This window comes from Furipterus horrens, unplaced genomic scaffold, assembly GCF_987537825.1.
Source record: "Furipterus horrens unplaced genomic scaffold, mFurHor1.1.pri manual_scaffold_7, whole genome shotgun sequence".
NCBI lineage: Eukaryota > Metazoa > Chordata > Mammalia > Chiroptera > Furipteridae > Furipterus > Furipterus horrens.
The window spans coordinates 30319997-30338986 of NW_028327177.1; the positions used below are offsets into that span (position 1 = coordinate 30319997).

The 18990-nt window shown below is 51.9% G+C and overlaps 1 protein-coding gene across 1 annotated transcript; it reads left to right on the forward strand.

The window, feature by feature from the left end:
• The first annotated feature begins 1711 nt into the window (after positions 1 to 1711).
• GDF6 (growth differentiation factor 6) lies at positions 1712 to 18985 on the forward strand. Its single transcript, XM_090282790.1, has 2 exons — positions 1712 to 2132; positions 16506 to 18985. The coding sequence occupies exons 1-2, from the start codon at positions 1712 to 1714 to the stop codon at positions 17447 to 17449; spliced, it is 1365 nt and encodes a 454-aa protein (XP_090138916.1). The 3' UTR covers positions 17450 to 18985.
• Positions 18986 to 18990: the final 5 nt, after the last annotated feature.

Consider the following 18990-nt stretch of genomic DNA (forward strand, 5'->3'; position numbering starts at 1 on the left):
GAAAAAGAAGAAAGTGAGACAGAGTAGGGGAGAGAGGATGGGAACACACATGCACACAGCAATGTGGGAAGAAATTGTCTGAGATCAAATAAAACCATGAGGAGGGGGGCGGCAGGGGGGGGGCAAGAATGAAATGACACTGAGCAAGTGATGGATTCTTCTATACTGGAATGGGAAGAACATTGGGTTTGGGGTCTGAGCCCTGAGTTCTGTCCCTGGCTGCACGTTCTCTTGGCTAAGTGCCCTTGGAAAAGTCATTTAGCCTCTCTTAATCCTGTTTTTTAAATCTATGAAAGTGAAAATAGGCGAACCTCACAGAGCTGTTGTGACATTAATGGAGAGCAGTTTCTGGTTGGGGGCTGAGCACCCAATCAATGCACAGGGAAACTCCCGTGCTTAGCGTTCCACGGCACAGAGCGCTCACTGTGGGAGGGAAGCAATCCTGCGACCCGACTTTCGGTATCAGGCCCAGGGAGGGGTTGGGTAGTGGGCGAGAAGACAGGCCCAGAGAATCTGGGGACAGATAAAGGAAACTCGTGATGGGGAGAGGCTGGGCTGAAGAGAAACAGATTGAGGGAGGGCTGCAAAGGGAAGGTCCGCTGACGGGGGTGGGAGAGAGTGGAAAGGCGGAGAGCGATGTGAGGGCAGAGTGAGAATAGAAGCAGGCTGGGGAAAGAGGGGTTGGAGTGCAGAAAGCACTCGGGAAAGGAGAAATATTGAAGGCAGAGAAAAAGAAGACAGGAAAAATAGGGATTCAGTGGAGACGGGGGACAGGCTGTGAAAGGGAAGAGGGTCCCGGGAGCAGGAAGAGAAAAGAAGCATCTAAAGCCAGCGTCAGAAGAGGTTGAGGACTTCGAGAAGAGGGCCTGCAGCCTGGAGGAGAGCGCAGCAGCTTTTAGCATCCATCCAGACTCTGAAGAGTGGCCTTTGCCTGACTTTGAGGGTCGGAACCAGAAGCCCTGTCTTTGTGGAGAGCTGTACCCCACTGAGAGAATGCTGCTGTTCTGGCCTGGGCCCTGTGCCTGGTGCCCCGAGAGGCTTCTCTGGCCGTGGGCAGGGCTCTAATGGGAGCGCACGGTCGGCCTGCAGGTTGGGACAGAGGAAGGAAGGTACCACGGACTGTAGCCAGAACGCGGTGAACTGCAGGGGTGCCCGCACCAGGCTGTCTCTTAGGGGCACCTCCGCTGCTTCCCTCCTACTGGGCCGCACGCCCCCAGGAAAGTGGAGGAGGCTGGAGAGAGCCCAGACCTCACGCGGCTGTGGAGGAAACTAGCTTCGAATTTGCTCGAGGGACCGTGGCGCTGCGGATGCCCCTGGATGCCTCACTGTGGGGCGGCCGCGCCCGCCTTCCCCTGCCCAGTGCGCTGGGCCGGCTCTGCGCGCACTGCCCCGGCAACCCCGAGCGCGTCCCGCGGGGGGCGCTGCATCTCACTCCCACAGCTGCACACCGTGGACCCTCTCCCCCACACCTCCTGCCCGCACCACCCGGTCTCTCCTCCTACCCTCCGCCCCCCTCCCGTCCCTCCCTTCTTCTCCCCTCCCGGCTAGGGGCGGGAGGGGGCGTGGCAGGGCCGAGATTTCTGTGGCTGGGACCGGGCTCCGCGTACTCCAAGTCTGCCCCAGGAGCCCGGCCCAGGCCGCTGTCCAGCCGCTCTGTGCCCATTGCGCGCTGTGCCGCGGTCTCTTGGGGAGACGCGGCCGCTTGCTCGCCATGAGTGCTTCCAGGGTCCTGCTCTTGGCCGTCTTCCTCATCAGTTTCCTGTGGGATTTGCCCCGTTTCCAGCAGGCTTCCATCTCATCCTCCTCGTCCTCCACGGAGCTGGGCTCCGCCAAGGGAATGAGAAGCGGAAAGGAAGGGAAGATCCTGCAAGCGCTGCAAGAGAGTGACACAGAACGGGCGCCCCCGGAGCTCCAGGAGCTACAGTTGCGGGCGCAGGATGAGCCCCAGAGCCCGCCCCAGCAGCCCCAGGCATGGGAGCCTCCGGCCCAGAGCCCGCGCGTCGTTCCCCACGAATACATGCTGTCGATCTACAGGACTTACTCCATCGCGGAGAAACTGGGCATCAATGCCAGCTTCTTCCAGTCCTCCAAGTCGGCTAATACGATCACTAGCTTTGTTGACAAAGGACTAGGTAAGTGGCAAAAAAGACGCCCGACTCCTTTCCCTGGGAGCTCCGCAACCAGGGCGCTACTCCGGCTCAGGCAGAAGGCTGCATTTGTGAATTCTCTACCGCACCCCTTTCTTTTCTTAAATTGTTTTCTCAAAAGTCCGAGTAAGTTTCTTGATGCGACTGCAGATTTCATTCCAGTTTTCGATCTTCCTTTCCTCCTTGCGTCCTCTCTCCCTTCCTACCTTCTTCCTCTCGTCTTTTCAAAAAGCAGCTTAGTGGCCGCTCCTCTTGTGGCTGGTAAAGGAAGCGTGAAGGGCGGGAGATGGCGGGCAAATGACCTGGGCGGGAGAGGGGTCGCAGCAGGTCCCGACGGAACCGTGACACGGGGTGCAGGGTTTTGTGAGGTGCGTGGTCCGAGGTCTGAGATGCCGTCAGGACCGAGCGGGTCCTGGGGCAATGCCAGGAGTTCCCGTCAGCTCCGGGGGGAAAAACCGGCAAAAGTGAGTCCTGCGGTCGCAGGAGCCAGTCAGCGAACCAGGTCTGGTCGTGTCCTCTCCCCGGCTGCACCGGTTCTGGGTTCGTCCCCGTACAGGGGGTGGGGATCGTCAGCCGAGCGGGAGCCCCGCGCCTTCGGGCTTATTTACTACCGCAAGGCTCTTTCCTCGGCTCAGAGGCCGCAACCGAGTGGTTTCAGCAGAGACAGCAGTTGGCGGGGAGAGTCTGGGACAGGGGCAGGACAGCTAAGTTTAGGGTTTGTTGGTACAGGACTTAGTCCACATGCGTGCATGGATGTGCTTATCCATCTTTCTCAGCCAGCCAACGGCCAACGCTCCTCTCTCCGCGTTGCTAAGGCCGCAGTCACTGGTCCCCTTTTCGGGCGTCTGCCTGGGTTTCTTCGGGAATCCCTGCCGCCTCCCTACTTGCTGAGGTTATTGAACAGCAGGGTGAGGGTTGCCTTCGAGAGAACCTCCAGGTTCCCCTGGTCCCAGAAATTGGAGAGGGATCTACAGGCGCCAGAACTCAGCTCCTAAAGAGGAGAGACATTAACGTGGATGGAAACTGGAAAGGAAGGGAGAAGAGGGAAAGAAAGGGGAAAGGGGGAGAAAGAGGATGAGAAGAAAGGAAGGAGGACATAAAAAAAGTTATACGCTCTGCCATCCTGCCCAGATTGAGCTCCACGTTGACCCCCGCCTCCGACTGCTGGTCAGTAAGAGTAGGATCGTCCAGGAACCTACGAACACCGCGGGGTTTGGGCTGAGAGGGCTACCTGGGTACCCGCATGTCCTCGAAACCCTTCAGAGCCGCCTGATGGGCCCGGGGCTTTCTGGGCTCCAGACACCATACTCCTCCTCCCTCGCAGCTGGCTTCATTTCGGGCAAGGGTCCTGCCGATCGATGCTAGATTCACCGCTGCAGCCAGAGGTCAGAGAGGTTCATGAGCTGCTGAAAAGCTCTATGCAGCAAATTAATGCTAGGTATTATATGGTGATTTTAGGACCACTAAACTCACCTTGAAAATACACGCGGTTTCTTTGTAGCGCTGGAACTCGGTCCCTGGTCACTATGCTTCCAGCGCAGCTAGCCAACTTCTTCCTCTACCCGCACCTATGCTTCTGTCTCCCTCCCTCCTAATCTTCTGTTTATTGTCCGTTTTTCCTACCACCCTAGTCGAAGGAGAGACTAAGGAAGCTCAGAGAAAATTGCTCAAGAGGCCTTTACCCAGGGGAAGAAATCCTGGAGGCCCAAGCTGGGCAGGCTGTTGGGCGCGCATTTTCTTTTCCTTAAGGGAAGTTCCAAGAATCTCTGCCCCTCCCCCAGGCAGGCACCCCTCGCTCCTTCGCTGAGTCCTAAAAGTCTGGCAAGAGACCAAGGGACTCTGCAGGCGGTTTGGAGGTGTCTACCGAAGTCTGTGGCGTTCAGGCAAGTGTAGGGGGTCTTTGGGGGCTTCAGGTCGAAGTCAGACATGGGCTCGCTTCACCCTTGCTTACGCTGCAGCCTCTCCCTAGGCACCGCGCTGGACGCCCCTGGGCTCCGGAGATAGGGAAGGGTCTGGCTGCGCGCCCAGGCTGGGGGTGGGGCACTCTCTGTTTCCGAGCCAAGGTCTCCAGGCTAGCCGGACCGAGATCCAGACGTCCCGCTTCAGCTCCGGAATGCCATAGAGAGCTTAAGCTGTGCGCAATCCCCAGCCGGAGCGGCGTGACCACCTGGACCACAGCTTCAAATGCTCGGTCTCCGCCACGCCCTCGGGTTCCCAGAAAACGCGAAGAAAGGCAGTTAGTTGACTGGGAAGGCTACGCAGCTAGTCGCACCCCAAGCGGAGTCAAAGGAGTGAAGGAGTGCGGAGCCGAGGGCTGGAGGGGACGCGCAGAGGAGGGGTACCTTGTAGGCTACAGCCCCACTTGATAAAGGGAAGGCCTCACTTTCCTTCTCACTGATTTTGATTTGATGTGTCACCGGCGGTGACCTCAGGCTGGACCTTCCGGGGCTTGCTTAGCATTGGGCCCCCTGATTGGAGTGTTTCAATTCAGTGATCTAATTGAGGGTTCATGTCATAACACATCAAACGGTGTCTAGTCTCCCGTGATGGAAGGGACCCGCCAGCCACGCATCCCCAGCCCCCGGCGAGGACTTCCGCCCCTCTCACGTGGGGACTCTCAGCCGCGCCAAACCTTTCAACATCCCCTCCCCCAACCCGTGGACCGTGAGGCTAGAAGGAAAGAACTGCGGCCAGCCAAGAGCTGGGCCAGCCACGCTGACTTGGCGCCGTGCCCCGAGGATGTTTAAATCGCCATCGAATGTGGCAGGCTTGGCTTCCAGGAGCAGGGGTCCCTCAGGAGGGGAGGAGCAAAGAAAATGGCAGGCATCCCAAAGCCGGCTCACAAGGCATGAACTACATATTCTTGTGCAGTATTGGTAAAAAGCTTTCCTCGCCTGAAAGTCCGGAACCCCAAAAGTTTCACCTGAAGCTTTCAATTACGAGTGGAAGTACAGGGATAAACTCTTCCCAGAGAGAATGAAGAGCATTTTAGGTCTATTAAGACAGCACGTTCCCCGGCACCCCTATCCTCCCCCCATCCCATAATACGTCTCTCCTTTTGATTTGATTTGTTATCCAAACGTCTAGGGCTAATAACAGTGACAAAGACATACCGAATATTTACTGTGTACCAAGTACTATGCTAAAATCTGTTATATGTTTAATTTTAACAACAACCTTCAGGAAAGTGCTACAATGACTTTTTATAGATGAATTAAGAAAGACAGAGAGGTTGAACAAGTTGCTCCAAGTTGCACAGCTAGTGAGAGGTGAAGCTCATATCTGCTTCCCTCTGGCACTATATAGGTACGGAGTGGGTGACAGGTTTCTAAAGGATTGTGGCAAGAAGTAAAAACAATGGACAGCTTTCCTACCCCATCTAACAGTCCTCTGTAGTCTCTTAAGACTCCGTTAGTAGTTGGAGGGGAACTTTAGATTTAAGGGTCTGCCTTGCTTCCTCTTTATACAGCTTGTAAAGGGCACAAACTATGCTATTCCTGATCTTTTAAACATGCCTACATATTGTTCTTTTAAATGATTTTGGATCCATAGAGATGAGAAAGTGTGTGCATGCGTGTGTTAGTACTGTCATAGGACCAGAATGGATTGGGCTGGATATAGAGAACTTACAGTTAGTACAAGATATAACTCATTAAAAGACTGGACCCTGGGGCCTGGGGAAGTCAGACAATTAGAACATCTATGAATTCAACATGGCTGAGAGATAGAAGGGGAGGGAGAGAGAAAAACAAAACCAGGAATTTCAGTTTATGTAGTGAGAAGGGCCACAAAATTCCAACAAGGGGGACAAAAAAACCTCCCAAGGATGAGGGAACCAAAATGAGTCTAAGAATATTGCTGTGACTTAAGTTTCCAGATGATTTTGAAATAAGAATACTCTTTTAAAAAGTATTTTTTGGTTGTTTTCACAATAGCGCTCTCAGAAAGGAGGCAGGAGGGAACAGATAAAAACCAAAACGAGATCGGAACATCCTTGAAGAACTTGACACCCTAGAAATGCATGTCCGGAGAGTTTGTGGCTGATTGTTTGTTGGCTTCTTGGTTTACCTTCTGGGTCGCGATTATCAGGGGGCAGGGCAGGACAGTTGTGGGGGTAGCGGGGCTGCTAAGAGGGCATTCTAAGAGCAGCAGAGTTCCCTCACGATTGAAGTTAGTCTGGTATAGCATGTTTAAGCAAAACAGCGAATTTCTGGATGGACCTGGGCTGCAGTGCGCTTTTGTAATCAACGCAGAAGCACTTTTGCCCGGACCCTGTTGTCGTTGGCAAACGGAAAATGAAATATAAGCGGGGAAGTATTTTAATGGGGACGGAGGGAATTCACAACTGTTAATTATTTGGTGACCTTGTATTCGATTTGTTTGAGTCCCTTATAAAAACACTAATGCAGACCAGACGGCCAAGCAAGGAAGCCGGCAGAAGGTTCCAATCTAGGCTTTATTTCCCCGGAAAGAGGGAACAGCCTTGGAAAAGGATGGCTGAGCCTCCAAGTGTGAGTGTGTGCCCGCGCTCCCCCATGAGCGCTGGTGCTGGGTTTGCATTGCCCAGCAGGTTCTGGATCCTCCTCCAGCCAGGTGAACTGAAAGGTCCTGGAAAAACCCCTAGGCTAAGGGAAGGATGCCTTAAACCACAAGTTTGTTCTGCACTTTTGGTAGGAATGATTAAAATACCAAGGCCACAAATCAGCCCCTTAGCCATTGGCTTGTTAAATATCAGTTATTGTCATACTGCCTTACAGGACCCTTACAAGGGCCGCCTTAGCAAGAAGCTGAAAACATCTAGAGTCATCTGTAGCAAGAATGCAGGTTGGCGCCGGAATTCTGGGCGAGATTCCTGGGCAGGAGAGGCTAATCTGAGGACACCGAGCGTTTTCCCCACCGCGGGAGGCTCTCTGGCTCTGGGAGGTTGCGCCTCGGAGTTGCTGGTGGGGGAAGGGATCGAAAAACGTGCTCAAACATCTTGTCATTTGTGCTCATTAAAAAAAACAACTTTTTTTTTTTTTTTTTTTTTACCTAAGCCACAGCCCACCACAGGCCTTGTGAATCCTTTTCTCAGAAAACCGAACCAAGACACGGAAGCTCCCCTTTCCCACCAGAGAGGATGAGTGTTGTCAAGCCTCGTAGGGCACGTGGGGCGTTGCATGGGCAGAGGCCCTAGCGCACCTTGTTTTTCTTCAGCTGGAGTTCTCAGGGTTCTGGCAGTGGCACACTTCCTTGAAATTGGTGAGGTCATTCATGCTGGAGCGGCTTGGGGAGAGGGAGGAGGGAACCTGACGGACAGATAGAGGAAACCTAGTGTGGTAGCAATAGGGCAGAATAAGAACTTTTGTTTCCCTCCAGGACTGCTGCGTGCATCAAAGGATGAGCAAATCAACAATAATCCTGGGGCTTTAAGGAAAGTGAAGGGCATTAGTTCAATAACCCCTCGCGTGCCGAATAACCCTGCTCAAACGATCCTCTGTTACACGGAGAAGGGATCTGAGCCGAGGCCATGAGGTGTGGAAAGACGGAGTGTGGATCCACCAGGCCATTTCGTTGCTTGGCGTCCACTGCCTCTCTCCCCTCCTTATAAAAAGCCCTGGTTGTTTATTTTTTAAATTCAATGTTGGTTCAATGGTATCTCCTGTTTACAGGAATTAAATAGGTTCTCTTCAGCCTAATGGGTTCCAGGGTCGCAGTTTCCTGCCTTCCAGGACAGTCCATTAGCGCTGCTGGGGGCGGAGGGTTGGGTGCGCTTGGGGTGAGGGGCTGTAGGAGCTGGAGTACGCAGACCGCATGGGGCACTGTGCGCTTCCCGGAGAGGTGAAGGCTGCGCAGCTAACTAGTGGCCTGGGTACATGGGGGGTGGGGCATGGTTTAGGAATCCGATAGTGGGCGTGCCTCTGGCCCTAACTGGCTGGGTTTAGCTTCAAGAGCCCGGCAGAAAGCGGGAGCCCGAGCAGCGCAGAGTGCTGGCTTTGGGGTAGTGGTGGTGGTGGTGATGGTTTACACACCCCTCCCTAAAGTAGAAACCAAAGAGAATTGGTGCGTCTGTTTTGCAAATCTGGCTTCAAGGCAGGTCCACTTCCCAGTAGACTGCCACTCCTACACACCGGAGGGGACTATATTGAACGATGCTAGGCTCTGGCCCATCTCATTTTGCCAAGACTTGTTTCGGAAGTCCTCCCAGGTGGAGCATAGTTGGGCGATTTCTTCTTCACAAGCTGCTCCAGGCCTAACACTTTGAAGGACACATAAGTGAGGTTTCTCCTGCGCAGAGCCTTTGGCAGCTGAGGGTCAAGTACATATCTATAACCAGAAGCCAATTGAACCCCTGCCCCAATGTGTAACCCCAGAACGCGTTGGAGAGGGGAAACCACCTGAGGTGGGAAACTTTCCTTTTACTTTGACCTTGAAGTCAAAAGGCCCGATCCTGCTCCTCCACAGGCCCTGGTTTCACATCCTCGATCCCCTACCCCTGTGTCCCACCCCAAGGCCCCCACCACTCCTGCCACCCCCTACCACCACTGGCCCTCGGAGCTTGTGCTCTCCAGGGTTCCTGGGAGGCACTAGTGGTCGATGGTGCAGGGAGAGCGGCCCCTGGCAAATCAACCCCATGCAGGAGCTGCAGGCGGGGCCCCAGGGACAGAGCAGCAACTTCTAGGGGACACCCGAGCAGAGGCACCTCGAGGCGCAGGCTGCTTTTGAGAAGTGGAAAGGTGGGGAGAGTGAGTAGCGTGCTGGAACTGTACCGAGCTTTTATATGGGATTCATCTAAAGTGATGTCAAATTAAGATTTGAGCTGCTATGATCTGGAGGCTGAGGTGGGACCGCAGTGAAGAGAGTTGCCTTGTGAAGTGTCCTGGATCTTGCATTGCGTCTGTGGCCCTTTGGCCCCTCTCAGAATGTGCCACCAGGGGTTTGCACCAAGTTCATGGAAACTATAAGTGAATCCAATTCATTCTAGGGGCAAAAAGGAGTCCCCCTGAAGTGCCTTCGGACTTCTGCTGGGCATGCTTAGTGCCCAGTGCTCAGGAGAGAGGGCTGGCCTGCCTCTCCCTCCAGACACCGGCTTTACTGCAGGTGGAGGCTGGGGCTCCAAGGGCTTGCGAAGCTCTGTTGTGCAGTCAGGTGGAAGTCAGGGTTCCCCTCCCCTCCTTCTTCCAACCTCACTCCTTCACCTCATGCTGAGACAGCTTAGTCTGCTAACACTGATTTCTCTGTAGCATTCAGGCAGGCCACCAGACTAGCTTAATCCTGTGGGGTTTACAAAGCCCAGGATCCTCCTGGAAGAAGGTTGGTGAGGTCGAAGAGGCTTGGAGAGTGGGTGGGTTAACCTCTCCAAGACTCTGTGGAAAACTTCCTTGGGCCCCACTGGTCTTTGAAAGAAGAAGCTGAGAAATGCAGGACAGTTCATTGGGGGAAATACTGGGGAAGCTGAGTGACCCAGAGAGGAGCTGGGCTGATTGACTGTGTGGTAGGTTAGGGGGCACAATGGGAACTTCGAGGGTGACTCTCAACCACTGGCTGGGTGACACTGCAGCCCAAGGGCTATACCCCACTTCCTTCCAACACATGCCTGGCTTTTTGCCCAGTGGAGAAGATAGGGACCCCTCCCCCTCACTGGTTCTATGGACAGACCATGTCTTACAAAAGGGCACTAAAAGGGGAAGAAGAGGGTAGGGCAAGGAGATTAACCCCCAGGTCTTTCAGGACTGCCCCTGCCCAGCCATGAAGCCAAAGGAGTAGAATTTTGGCTAGCACTGGCCCTGATGTCACAGAGGAGGGAACTTGTAAGGAGGGCCCTCTCCTTAATGAGGTTCAGACCAGAGGTCCTCTATTCACCTGGCATTGTGGGATCCTAAAAAGGATCAAGGTGATGGGATCTAAGTTCCTTCTCTGGAACTTAGATGAGCAGGAACTGGAGGCCTCTGCTTCTCTCTTTGTCCCTCCTGCCCAGCACCTCTTCTCCACTCACTTCTGGAAATCCTGTTAAGATAACCCGACTGCACCTCCTCAAACAAGGCCAAGAGGAGACCAGGTGCACTCATCTTACTGTACCTGGGTGCAGGTAGTTGTAGTAATACTGGCTGCATTCATTGGGTACTCTCTGTGTCATGCACTGCCTTGGGGACCTTGGCTCTGACCTTTACAATGACTGCAGAGTAAGGGTGGTTCTCCCATTTTACAGATAAGGCATATGTAAGTGGGAGAGAGTACGTGATTCAGTCCACCCAATGTCACCCAACCAATCAGGCACAGGTCAGGATTCAAATCTATGTCTCCTATACTCTAGATTCCTGTGCTCATTCCATGATGTCATTAGTAACTAACATTTGCACGTATCACCAGATATCTTTCCCATTCCTTATCTCATTTTCCACCCCTTCCTCAGTGACTCTGAGCTGGTGTTATTATTCTCATTCTCTAGATGAGAAAATTAAGTTACCTTATAAGTTCTTTTTTAAAAAATCCAGTTGTTGGCATCCCTTCAGTTCTGCTAATTTGAAAGTGAGTGACTCCTGGAGACCAGGGATTGATCCCTCCCTCCAGGCAAGGGCAGCAAAAAAGAACTGGAGTCTTTTCAGGGATTCTACCAGGCACAGAGATCAAGTCTGCGCTGTCCAGGTTGGTGGCGCAGATACTGGAGCCAGGCCTCTTACTATCTTGGGCAAGTTACTTTTAAGCTCTGTTTTATTTTTCTGATTCATAGCATGGACATAATGGTGATATATTTTTTCCATAAGTGATTTTAAGGCTTAAATGAATTATTGTAAATTAAGAATTTAGATTATGCCCAGCACAGGGTAACTGCTACCACAGTGTTTGCTGTTATGATTATTATGCTACGTGGTCAAGCAAGAGCACCCTAGAGAGCCTGAGTTGTGTGGATCATCCCCTAAATCTGAGCCTCTGTGTGGATGCTTAGTTAAGCTCAGCAGTTTGCAAGGTTCAGATCTCAACAGAGGCCTGACTCAGGACAGGAGTACACAGGGGTGCCCTGAAGATCACTATGTCCCAGGACAACATAATTGTTCGAGCACTCGGAGGCCTCCTTTACACAGAACTTAATGGGAAAGGAAGCTTGTGGAAGGGAGAGAGCTAGTGGTTCATTTTTTTTCTCACCCAGTACATCTGACTCTATTTCCAACTGTGGCATCATGGGGCAGTGCTAAAGCTGAGGGATCTAGGGAAGATGCTGACTTCCTGGGGGAAGCCAGTCCCTGGTATTGATGATATTGATGAGGAATATGTGTTCCAGTTCCTCCTTTTCTTTCTGTCCTGGGGTCCTATCAGAACCCCGGTAGAGGGGAGCGGCCACAGGTCTAAAGGCGGGAGTTGGAATTAAGACCTCCAGATCCTGTCCCTCACTAGCTGTGAGATAGTGGACAAGTTAAGACACCTCCTGCAGCCCCAGTTTTCTCATCTATAAATGAGTATAGCTGTAGGATGGACCTCTGACCCTCAAGGTGAGGATTCGGGGACAGAGTCCATCAAAGCCCTGAGCACATGCCTGGCACACAGGCGATGCCCCATAAACGTCATTGTTTCATGAGGGTTGAGGGAGAGACTTTGTTGCAAAGACTTCTGGAGTTTCTTTCATAAAGATGGTGATTATCCCTGCGCTACTCCACCGAGGGGAGTCAGAGTTGGAAAGCAGGTTCTGTGCATTAGAGGACGCAGCGGGGCGTGATGTGTGGCAGGAGGGCTAGAGGAGGCCGGTGGGGGCAGATCAGGCACCGGGACAGTAGCAGTCCAGGTCACCGAGAGCTGGACTAGAGCCAAGGAGCGTTGGGGGAGCCCAGAGTCTCTGGCGCCAAGGGTCCGGGAGTCGGGAGAGTTCAAGCCTCGGGCTCACCTTCGGGCAGCGAGTGACAGTAAATCCAACCAAGACTCTCAACAGGGACCTCAAGCGATGTACTTATCTCAAAGATGTCTTGGAAAAAATGCAGTGCGGGCCCTTTCCGCCCCAGACCAACCCGAATGGCAGGTTTTCGGAAACCCTCTACAAGGTGGTCCAAGGGAGCAGGCAGCAGGAGGAGCGCGGGTGGGCCAAAGGGAGCATTTCCGCCACTGCGCGACGTCCCTCCCTTAGGCCACCCTCTAGGGGTTCAGGTTCCCAGGGGGTCTGGTCAATGGCCCCTTGGGTATCCTTTCCTTTCCTATCTAGTGGTTGTTTGCTTCTCTAGTTTCTTCCAGTCATGTACTGTGATCCTGCACAGATACCTTTACCTTTCTTAGCGAGTTTATTGACTTAAAATGGGCTTATTAAATCCCTGCCTTGCAAATGATTAGCTCCTTTCCCCCGTTTACTTTCTTTCTTTTTAAATTTTCTACCAATTCCACACCAGATGTTCATGTTTGGTGTCCTATGCCTTTTACCAATTTGCTCTTAACTCGGAAAAGGCTGACCTATTTATGAAGAATTTTCTTCAGATATGCAGGTGGTCTGCTCCTTCTTCCTCTCTCCTCCCCCATCTCTTCTACCACCCACGGGGCAAGTTGATAAGTACAGATGCAGGGGCTGTAACTTGAAAGGTCTACATGTCTAACAGTCAGCAAGCACCGAGTTAACCGGGGTCCAAGCCAAACTGTAACAAACTAGATTGATGGAAATTAAAAGCAAAAATAAAAAACAACAACAATAACAACAACAACAAAAATTCCATGAGGTATCACTGACCAATTTACTTAAAGGTCTAAGACAAAATGATTCACTTCCAGGATGTAAGGAAGTGTCACAAACAGATTTTGGAATGAAAAGCACAACGGTTCTCATCCAGGGGATGGGAGAGAGGGCCATTAAATAACACCCACCCTCATTTATACAGGAATAAATGGAAGAGGAGGCTTGTGAAAAGGGCCAGCTTCCTACATAGGTGGCCATGGTAGTAGAGCCAGGCCTTGTGATGCCTGGTGAGTAGGCAAAGTGTCTGCAGGGCCACAGCAGAAGGACAGTGGTGTGTGCACTCCCCAGGTCAGATGTCTCCTCTGGGCTATTTCTGTGATGCATGCATGGCTCCAGAGCAGGTCCAGACAGGTGGGGAATGTGACCTGGGGTGGGGGGAGCTGCACAGAGCAGCCACCTTCTTGGACTTTCTGTTTAGGAGATCCAGCGAGAGACCATGTGGCTGAAAGAGTAAAAAAATTATATATATATTTGGATGTGGTGGCGGGAGGCAGGAAGTGGCTGGTGCAAGAAGGTGACTTGATTCTGCAGTACCATCTTCAACCCTGCCTTGGGCCCTGTGCTTTGGAGAGCCCTATTTTGTCCATTTCCAATGGTGCCCTCCCTCAAACGGTGGGGAACCTAAAGAGCCAAGGAAGTACTCATCTAGAGTAGTTGTTCTTAAAGTGGGATCCCTGACCAGACAGCAGAATCAGCATCACTTACTAAAAATGCAAGTTCTGGGCCCAACCACAAACCTCTGGGACCCAAGAGAATTTACATTTTTAACAAGTCCCATGTGATACTGAGGATGGAGACGGAGGAGCACAAGCAGATTTAGTGGTTTTGAGAGCTACAATTCTAGTGTGGTACCCAAGCCACAGGGTTCTTGCCCAAATAACCCTGAGTCCACTTCAAGGGTCTAAAGAGCTTCTTCATCAGACCTGTCCTCCTAAGAGCATATCACAGCACTAATGTGTGCACCTGTAGCCTGGGAGTTTGGACCAGTGAGGGTGTCCATATGCATACAGGTGAGGCCCATCAAACCATGGAATGAAGCTGGTATGGGAGAAGGAGCAGGATACAATCTGAAGCCCCCATCTGCCCTCTTTCCCAAGCCCTGGAAAGAGTTATTATGCCCAAGGCTGCAGAATCAAAGAGCCCTCTCTCTACAGATACTTTCTGCTGTTCTGACCACTCCTGAGGACCAGAGAAATGTGATTTAGCTGTACAGATAGCCATTGATTAATTCACATTAAAAAAAGAAGAATGCAAACAAAAGCAGACTGATTTCTCCATGTTGCACCAGAGAAATAAATCATCCTTTGCACCTGCCTAATGTTCTCCAGCCAGTGACAAACTCTCTCAAGAATTATGTAAGGAGACATGAAGTTTATTGTGGCAAGCCTTGCAAATGCAGTTTGGACTGTGTCACATCCTTACACCCTGGCAACTACTGGTTGCTTTTAGATTCTTGTACCTGGAATGTAATAGGGAGGTATTGAGGCAATGGGATTTATGGGCTAAATGTTTCCACTGTGGAATTAAATAGACCTAGGTTTGGATTTCAACCTCACCACTTACTAGCTCTCAGACTTTGGTAATTAACTTAGTTTTTCAAGTCTTGAGGTTCCCATCCGTAAGATGGAGCAAAAGGGGTGGGTACTTACTTTACAGAAAGTAAAGAACTCTTCTGTACTTGTGGATAAAGTAAGGATGGAAAAATATGTCAGCCCTCACAACAATTAGCTGGTGCAGTAAGAGCCTTAGGTTTGTCCCTCTAACCACCTCCTTGGTGTGGGGAGAAATATTGAGAAGCAAGAAAGTGAAGCCTAAGGCCATCAGTCCAGGAGTCTGGGTGGTAGCCCTGCATTGTCAGACACAGGTTTCTTTAAGGGAGGAGAAGAAAGTGTACTGAATTCTCACTGATTTTAACATGACCCTGGTAAGTTTGAAGGTCTTGGCTTCCATAAATCAACTGCCTCCAGCAGCTTTTCCCTTTTCACCTCTCTAACCCTTCCTGCAGCTCCCTCTCAGGTCGGGGCTTGTGTGTTAGAGTGATGCAGCCAGCCCTTTGGTCAGCCCAGATTGGGGACTGGGTGTGGCAGAGGCTCCAGATCTAGTGCCCTGGGGCTACATCTGGACTGGCAGGGAGGGTCTAACCCTGGACCCAGTGAAACTTTTACTATTGAAATTGACCCAAGCTTTACTAGCTTCTGGGGAAAGCTGGGGGCTTTGGGGATTTTTGTATTTGCTGGGTTGTAAATATTTTATGAGCAGGCAGCCCAGAAAAATCTGGTTAGCTTTCTGCCTTGCACATTGAAGTGGAGTTGGCTTTATAGACACATGTGTCAAAAAAAAAAAAAAAAGTTCCAGTTTCGTCTTCATCCCAAAGAATTCACCTTGGATTTTAAAGGTTTGTTACTCGCCTGCCCCCTCCACATGGCCTAAATTTCTATTTCTCACCTGTAACCAAAAGATTTTTCTTCAGGATTAGTTGAAAAACAAGATTTCAGGTTGTGTGGGTGGAGAAGGGGAGAATGTCACTGTGTGTGTGTGTGTGTGTGTGTCTGTGGCTGAGGTTTTCTCCGTCCAGAAGTGTCTATTTCCCATTGACTGCAGGATCTTCTTAACGGAGAGATTCCTGGTGCCTGTGTTCCTTCATGTGACCCCCTGCAAATGAAGAAACACTCCTGAAAACCTCATTGCTCTTTTGTTTGTTTTTAAATGGTGAATTTAAAAGAGAAAGAAAGAAATCACATAGCTCTTTATTCTGTCTACTTTGTGTTGGGTCAAATGCTTCAGCAAAACTGCCTTATGGACAGCAACTTCTCCCCTAGACCACCAGAGGATCTAAACTAGAACTGCACCTTTAAATAATCTTAGAGTTTAACAAAAAGCTAACAACAGCAACAACAAACCAATAAAATCCCAATACCCAGGCCCTGTTTGCAGATATTGATTCAGTTGTCTGAAGCAAGCCCAGGCAGCTGGTAATTTTTAGGTTCTCTAGATGATTACCACTTCCTGGCAGCCAGATTGAGAATGGCTGTTCTAGAAGTTTCTCACTTATTGACCCGCATGTATACTAGGTCCAGCAAGGCTCTAAGTGCTGTAATGAACTAGATGGACTTGACGTGCTCCTAGCTCCCAAGGGCTGGTGGATGGGGGGAGGGGTGTTGCTGGGTAAAACAGACCACTAAAGAGAAATATGAATGAGGTTCATTGTAGATAGTGTTAAGTGCCAGGAAGATAATACAGCAGGGTCCTGTGATAGTGACCGAGGGAGGTTACTTTAGATGAAGGTGGTCGAGGATGGCCTCTCGGAGGAGGTGACGTTTAAACTGAGACATGAATGATGAGAACGAACCCGATGGGAGGAGGTCTGGGGAAAGTGTGGCCCAGGTTCGCAACCACAAAGGGCACATTAGTGGTTACTTGCAAGCTCCTGGGGGAAAACCCGGGGGACCACCTCTCCAGCTGCTGTGGACTTCGCTCTGGGATGGGATGGGATGAAGGGGCCTGGCCTGGTGCACCTCCCCTATCCCGGGTGGTCGGCCCCTGGCCGGCCCAACTGGACTCTGGGTCGGCCTGCCCTGCTCCCCGCCCTTTACCTCCCGGGGGCAGCCTCAGAGCACCGGGCTGATCTCCCCCTTAAGTGAAACTGACTGTAATTATTTTTTATCTCGCAGACGATCTCTCGCACACTGCTCTCTGGAGACAGGAGTATTTGTTTGATGTGTCCACGCTCTCAGACAAAGAAGAGCTGGTGGGCGCAGAGCTGCGTCTCTTTCGCCAGACACCCGAAGCGCTTTGGGGGCCGGCCCCAGGGCCGCTCCACGTGCAGCTGTTCCTCTGCCAGTCGCCGCTGCTGCTGGACGCCCGGACCCTGGACCTGCAGGGGGCGCCCCTGGCCGGCTGGGAAGTCTTCGACGTGTGGAAGGGCCTTCGCCACCAGCATGGGAAGCAGCTGTGCTTGGAGCTGCAGGCCGCGTGGGGAGATCAGGACGCTGGGGAGGCTGAGGCGCGTGCGCGTGGGCCCCAGCAGCTGCTGCCCCCGGACCTGCGGACTCTGGGCTTCGGCCGGAGGCTGCAGTCCCCTCAGGAGCGCGCCCTGCTTGTCGTGTTCACGAGATCCCAGAGCAAGAACCTGTTTGCTGAGATGCGCGAGCAGCTGGACTCGGGAGCCGACGCCGAAGGGTCTTGGCCCCTGCCGTCGGGCGCCCCAGATGCCGAGCCTTGGCTGCCCTCGTCCGGCCGCCGGCGGCGGCGCACTGCCTTCTCCAGCCGCCACGGCAAGCGGCACGGCAAGAAGTCGAGGCTGCGCTGCAGCAAGAAGCCCCTGCACGTGAACTTCAAAGAGCTTGGCTGGGACGACTGGATTATCGCGCCCCTGGAGTACGAGGCCTACCACTGCGAAGGCGTGTGCGACTTCCCGCTGCGCTCGCACCTGGAGCCCACCAATCACGCCATCATCCAGACGCTGATGAACTCCATGGACCCTGGCTCCACCCCGCCCAGCTGCTGCGTGCCCACCAAATTGACTCCCATCAGCATCCTGTACATAGATGCGGGCAATAACGTGGTCTACAAGCAGTACGAAGACATGGTGGTGGAGTCCTGCGGCTGCAGGTAGCGGAGCCTTTCCTGCCACCTTGGCCCACGACCGCAGGAGGCCTGACAGCGAGAGGCAGAAGAGGAGCTGGCCTTGGAAGCAGAGGGTGGGGGAACAGCGTGGACATGCAACCGGTTGGGAGAGGAGGGAGCTCGGCCTTTCCAGAACTTTTCACCTGCCAGCCCAGAGGGAGATAACGTATTTTCACACCCAGCGTGGCTTCCCTGGGAAAACAAGCCAAGGAGGATTTCTTTAGTTTTTATCTTTACTATTGCAGCTTTGGGTTTCCTTGTGTGTTCCACAGGTGTTGATGGGGATGGGTTGGTGGTGGGAAGACACATACCAGTTCTCAACTGCTTCATGGATTGAAAAAAATAGTAGCTTAAGAACAGAAACAGTTTGGGAGGAAGAATCACCTTTGACCACATCTTGGTTTGATTGTTTTCTACCTGTGTAAAAAAGATGGGTCTTTCTGGCCATGTTATAGCCCATACCTTGGGACCTCCCAAGCAGAGAGTGTTAAAATAGAGGAATTGGCACCAGGAATAGGAAAGCCAAGAAAAGCCTTGCCTTTAGAAGAGCACTGAGAGAGGTGGGCCCAAGTGGGCCTTTCCCAGTAGTATGATAGGCTCTGCCCTGGCCTTTCCCAGCATTACACTCCGGGGGGCTCAGGCCACACTGCCTTTACAGGTGCTTTTTCTGGTGGGGAAAAGGGGAGCTGGTATGGATGGAATGACAGGAATGAGTCCAAATGGAACCCCCTGCAGGATAATGAGAAACCACAAGACCTGCCTCTGATGCCTGACACTGAGGTACATTAGCCCTGGCTGGAGGTAACCTAGGAAAAGCCCTTCATGATGTCAGTTTCTAATTGATTACTTTGAACAGAATTTGCCAAAATCCAGACCTCCCATTTTAAGGGGAAGGGAATTTCCCAGTTAAACAAAAAATGAGTCTGGATGGGGAACAATATTGCTACGGTAAGAGGGGCAGAGGGAAAATGATCCCCAAAGGAGAAGGGTGAAGTCAGGGAGGGGAGATGGTGGACCCCACAGGAGGATGGGGGGAAGGGGCAGATCAGCAGCGGAGAAGAGAAGGATGAAAGAGGCCACAAGTCCCTGTCTCCCAAGTCTCTTTAAAATCTGTTTCCTCTCCTCTCTCTGACATTCCTGTAAGATTACCAGCCAGCAATAGCCCAGGGCTCCCCGAAAAGAATTGTTTCAGATTGTAATTACCAGTTAGGCAATGTTTTTAAAACTTAGTAATGAGAAACTGTGAAAAGAGCAAAGTGTTACATTGAGTTTGGGGTGTGAGATGGAGACCTGGCAGTGAGGCAAGGGTGGAATTCATCTCCAGGAAAGAAGCTGGAGCGAGCACAGAGCAATCGAAATACCCGCTCCCAGATTGTCAAAAACAAGAACTTTTCCCCAGTCTGCACCGGTATTATTCTCAAACATTGCCCATAACTAGGCCCTTTGAAAAGTTCATTTCTCATCTTTGCCCATGAAATGGTTTACACAAGGGAACTTGTACAACCATTAAAAAAGTTTTGTTTTTCCAAA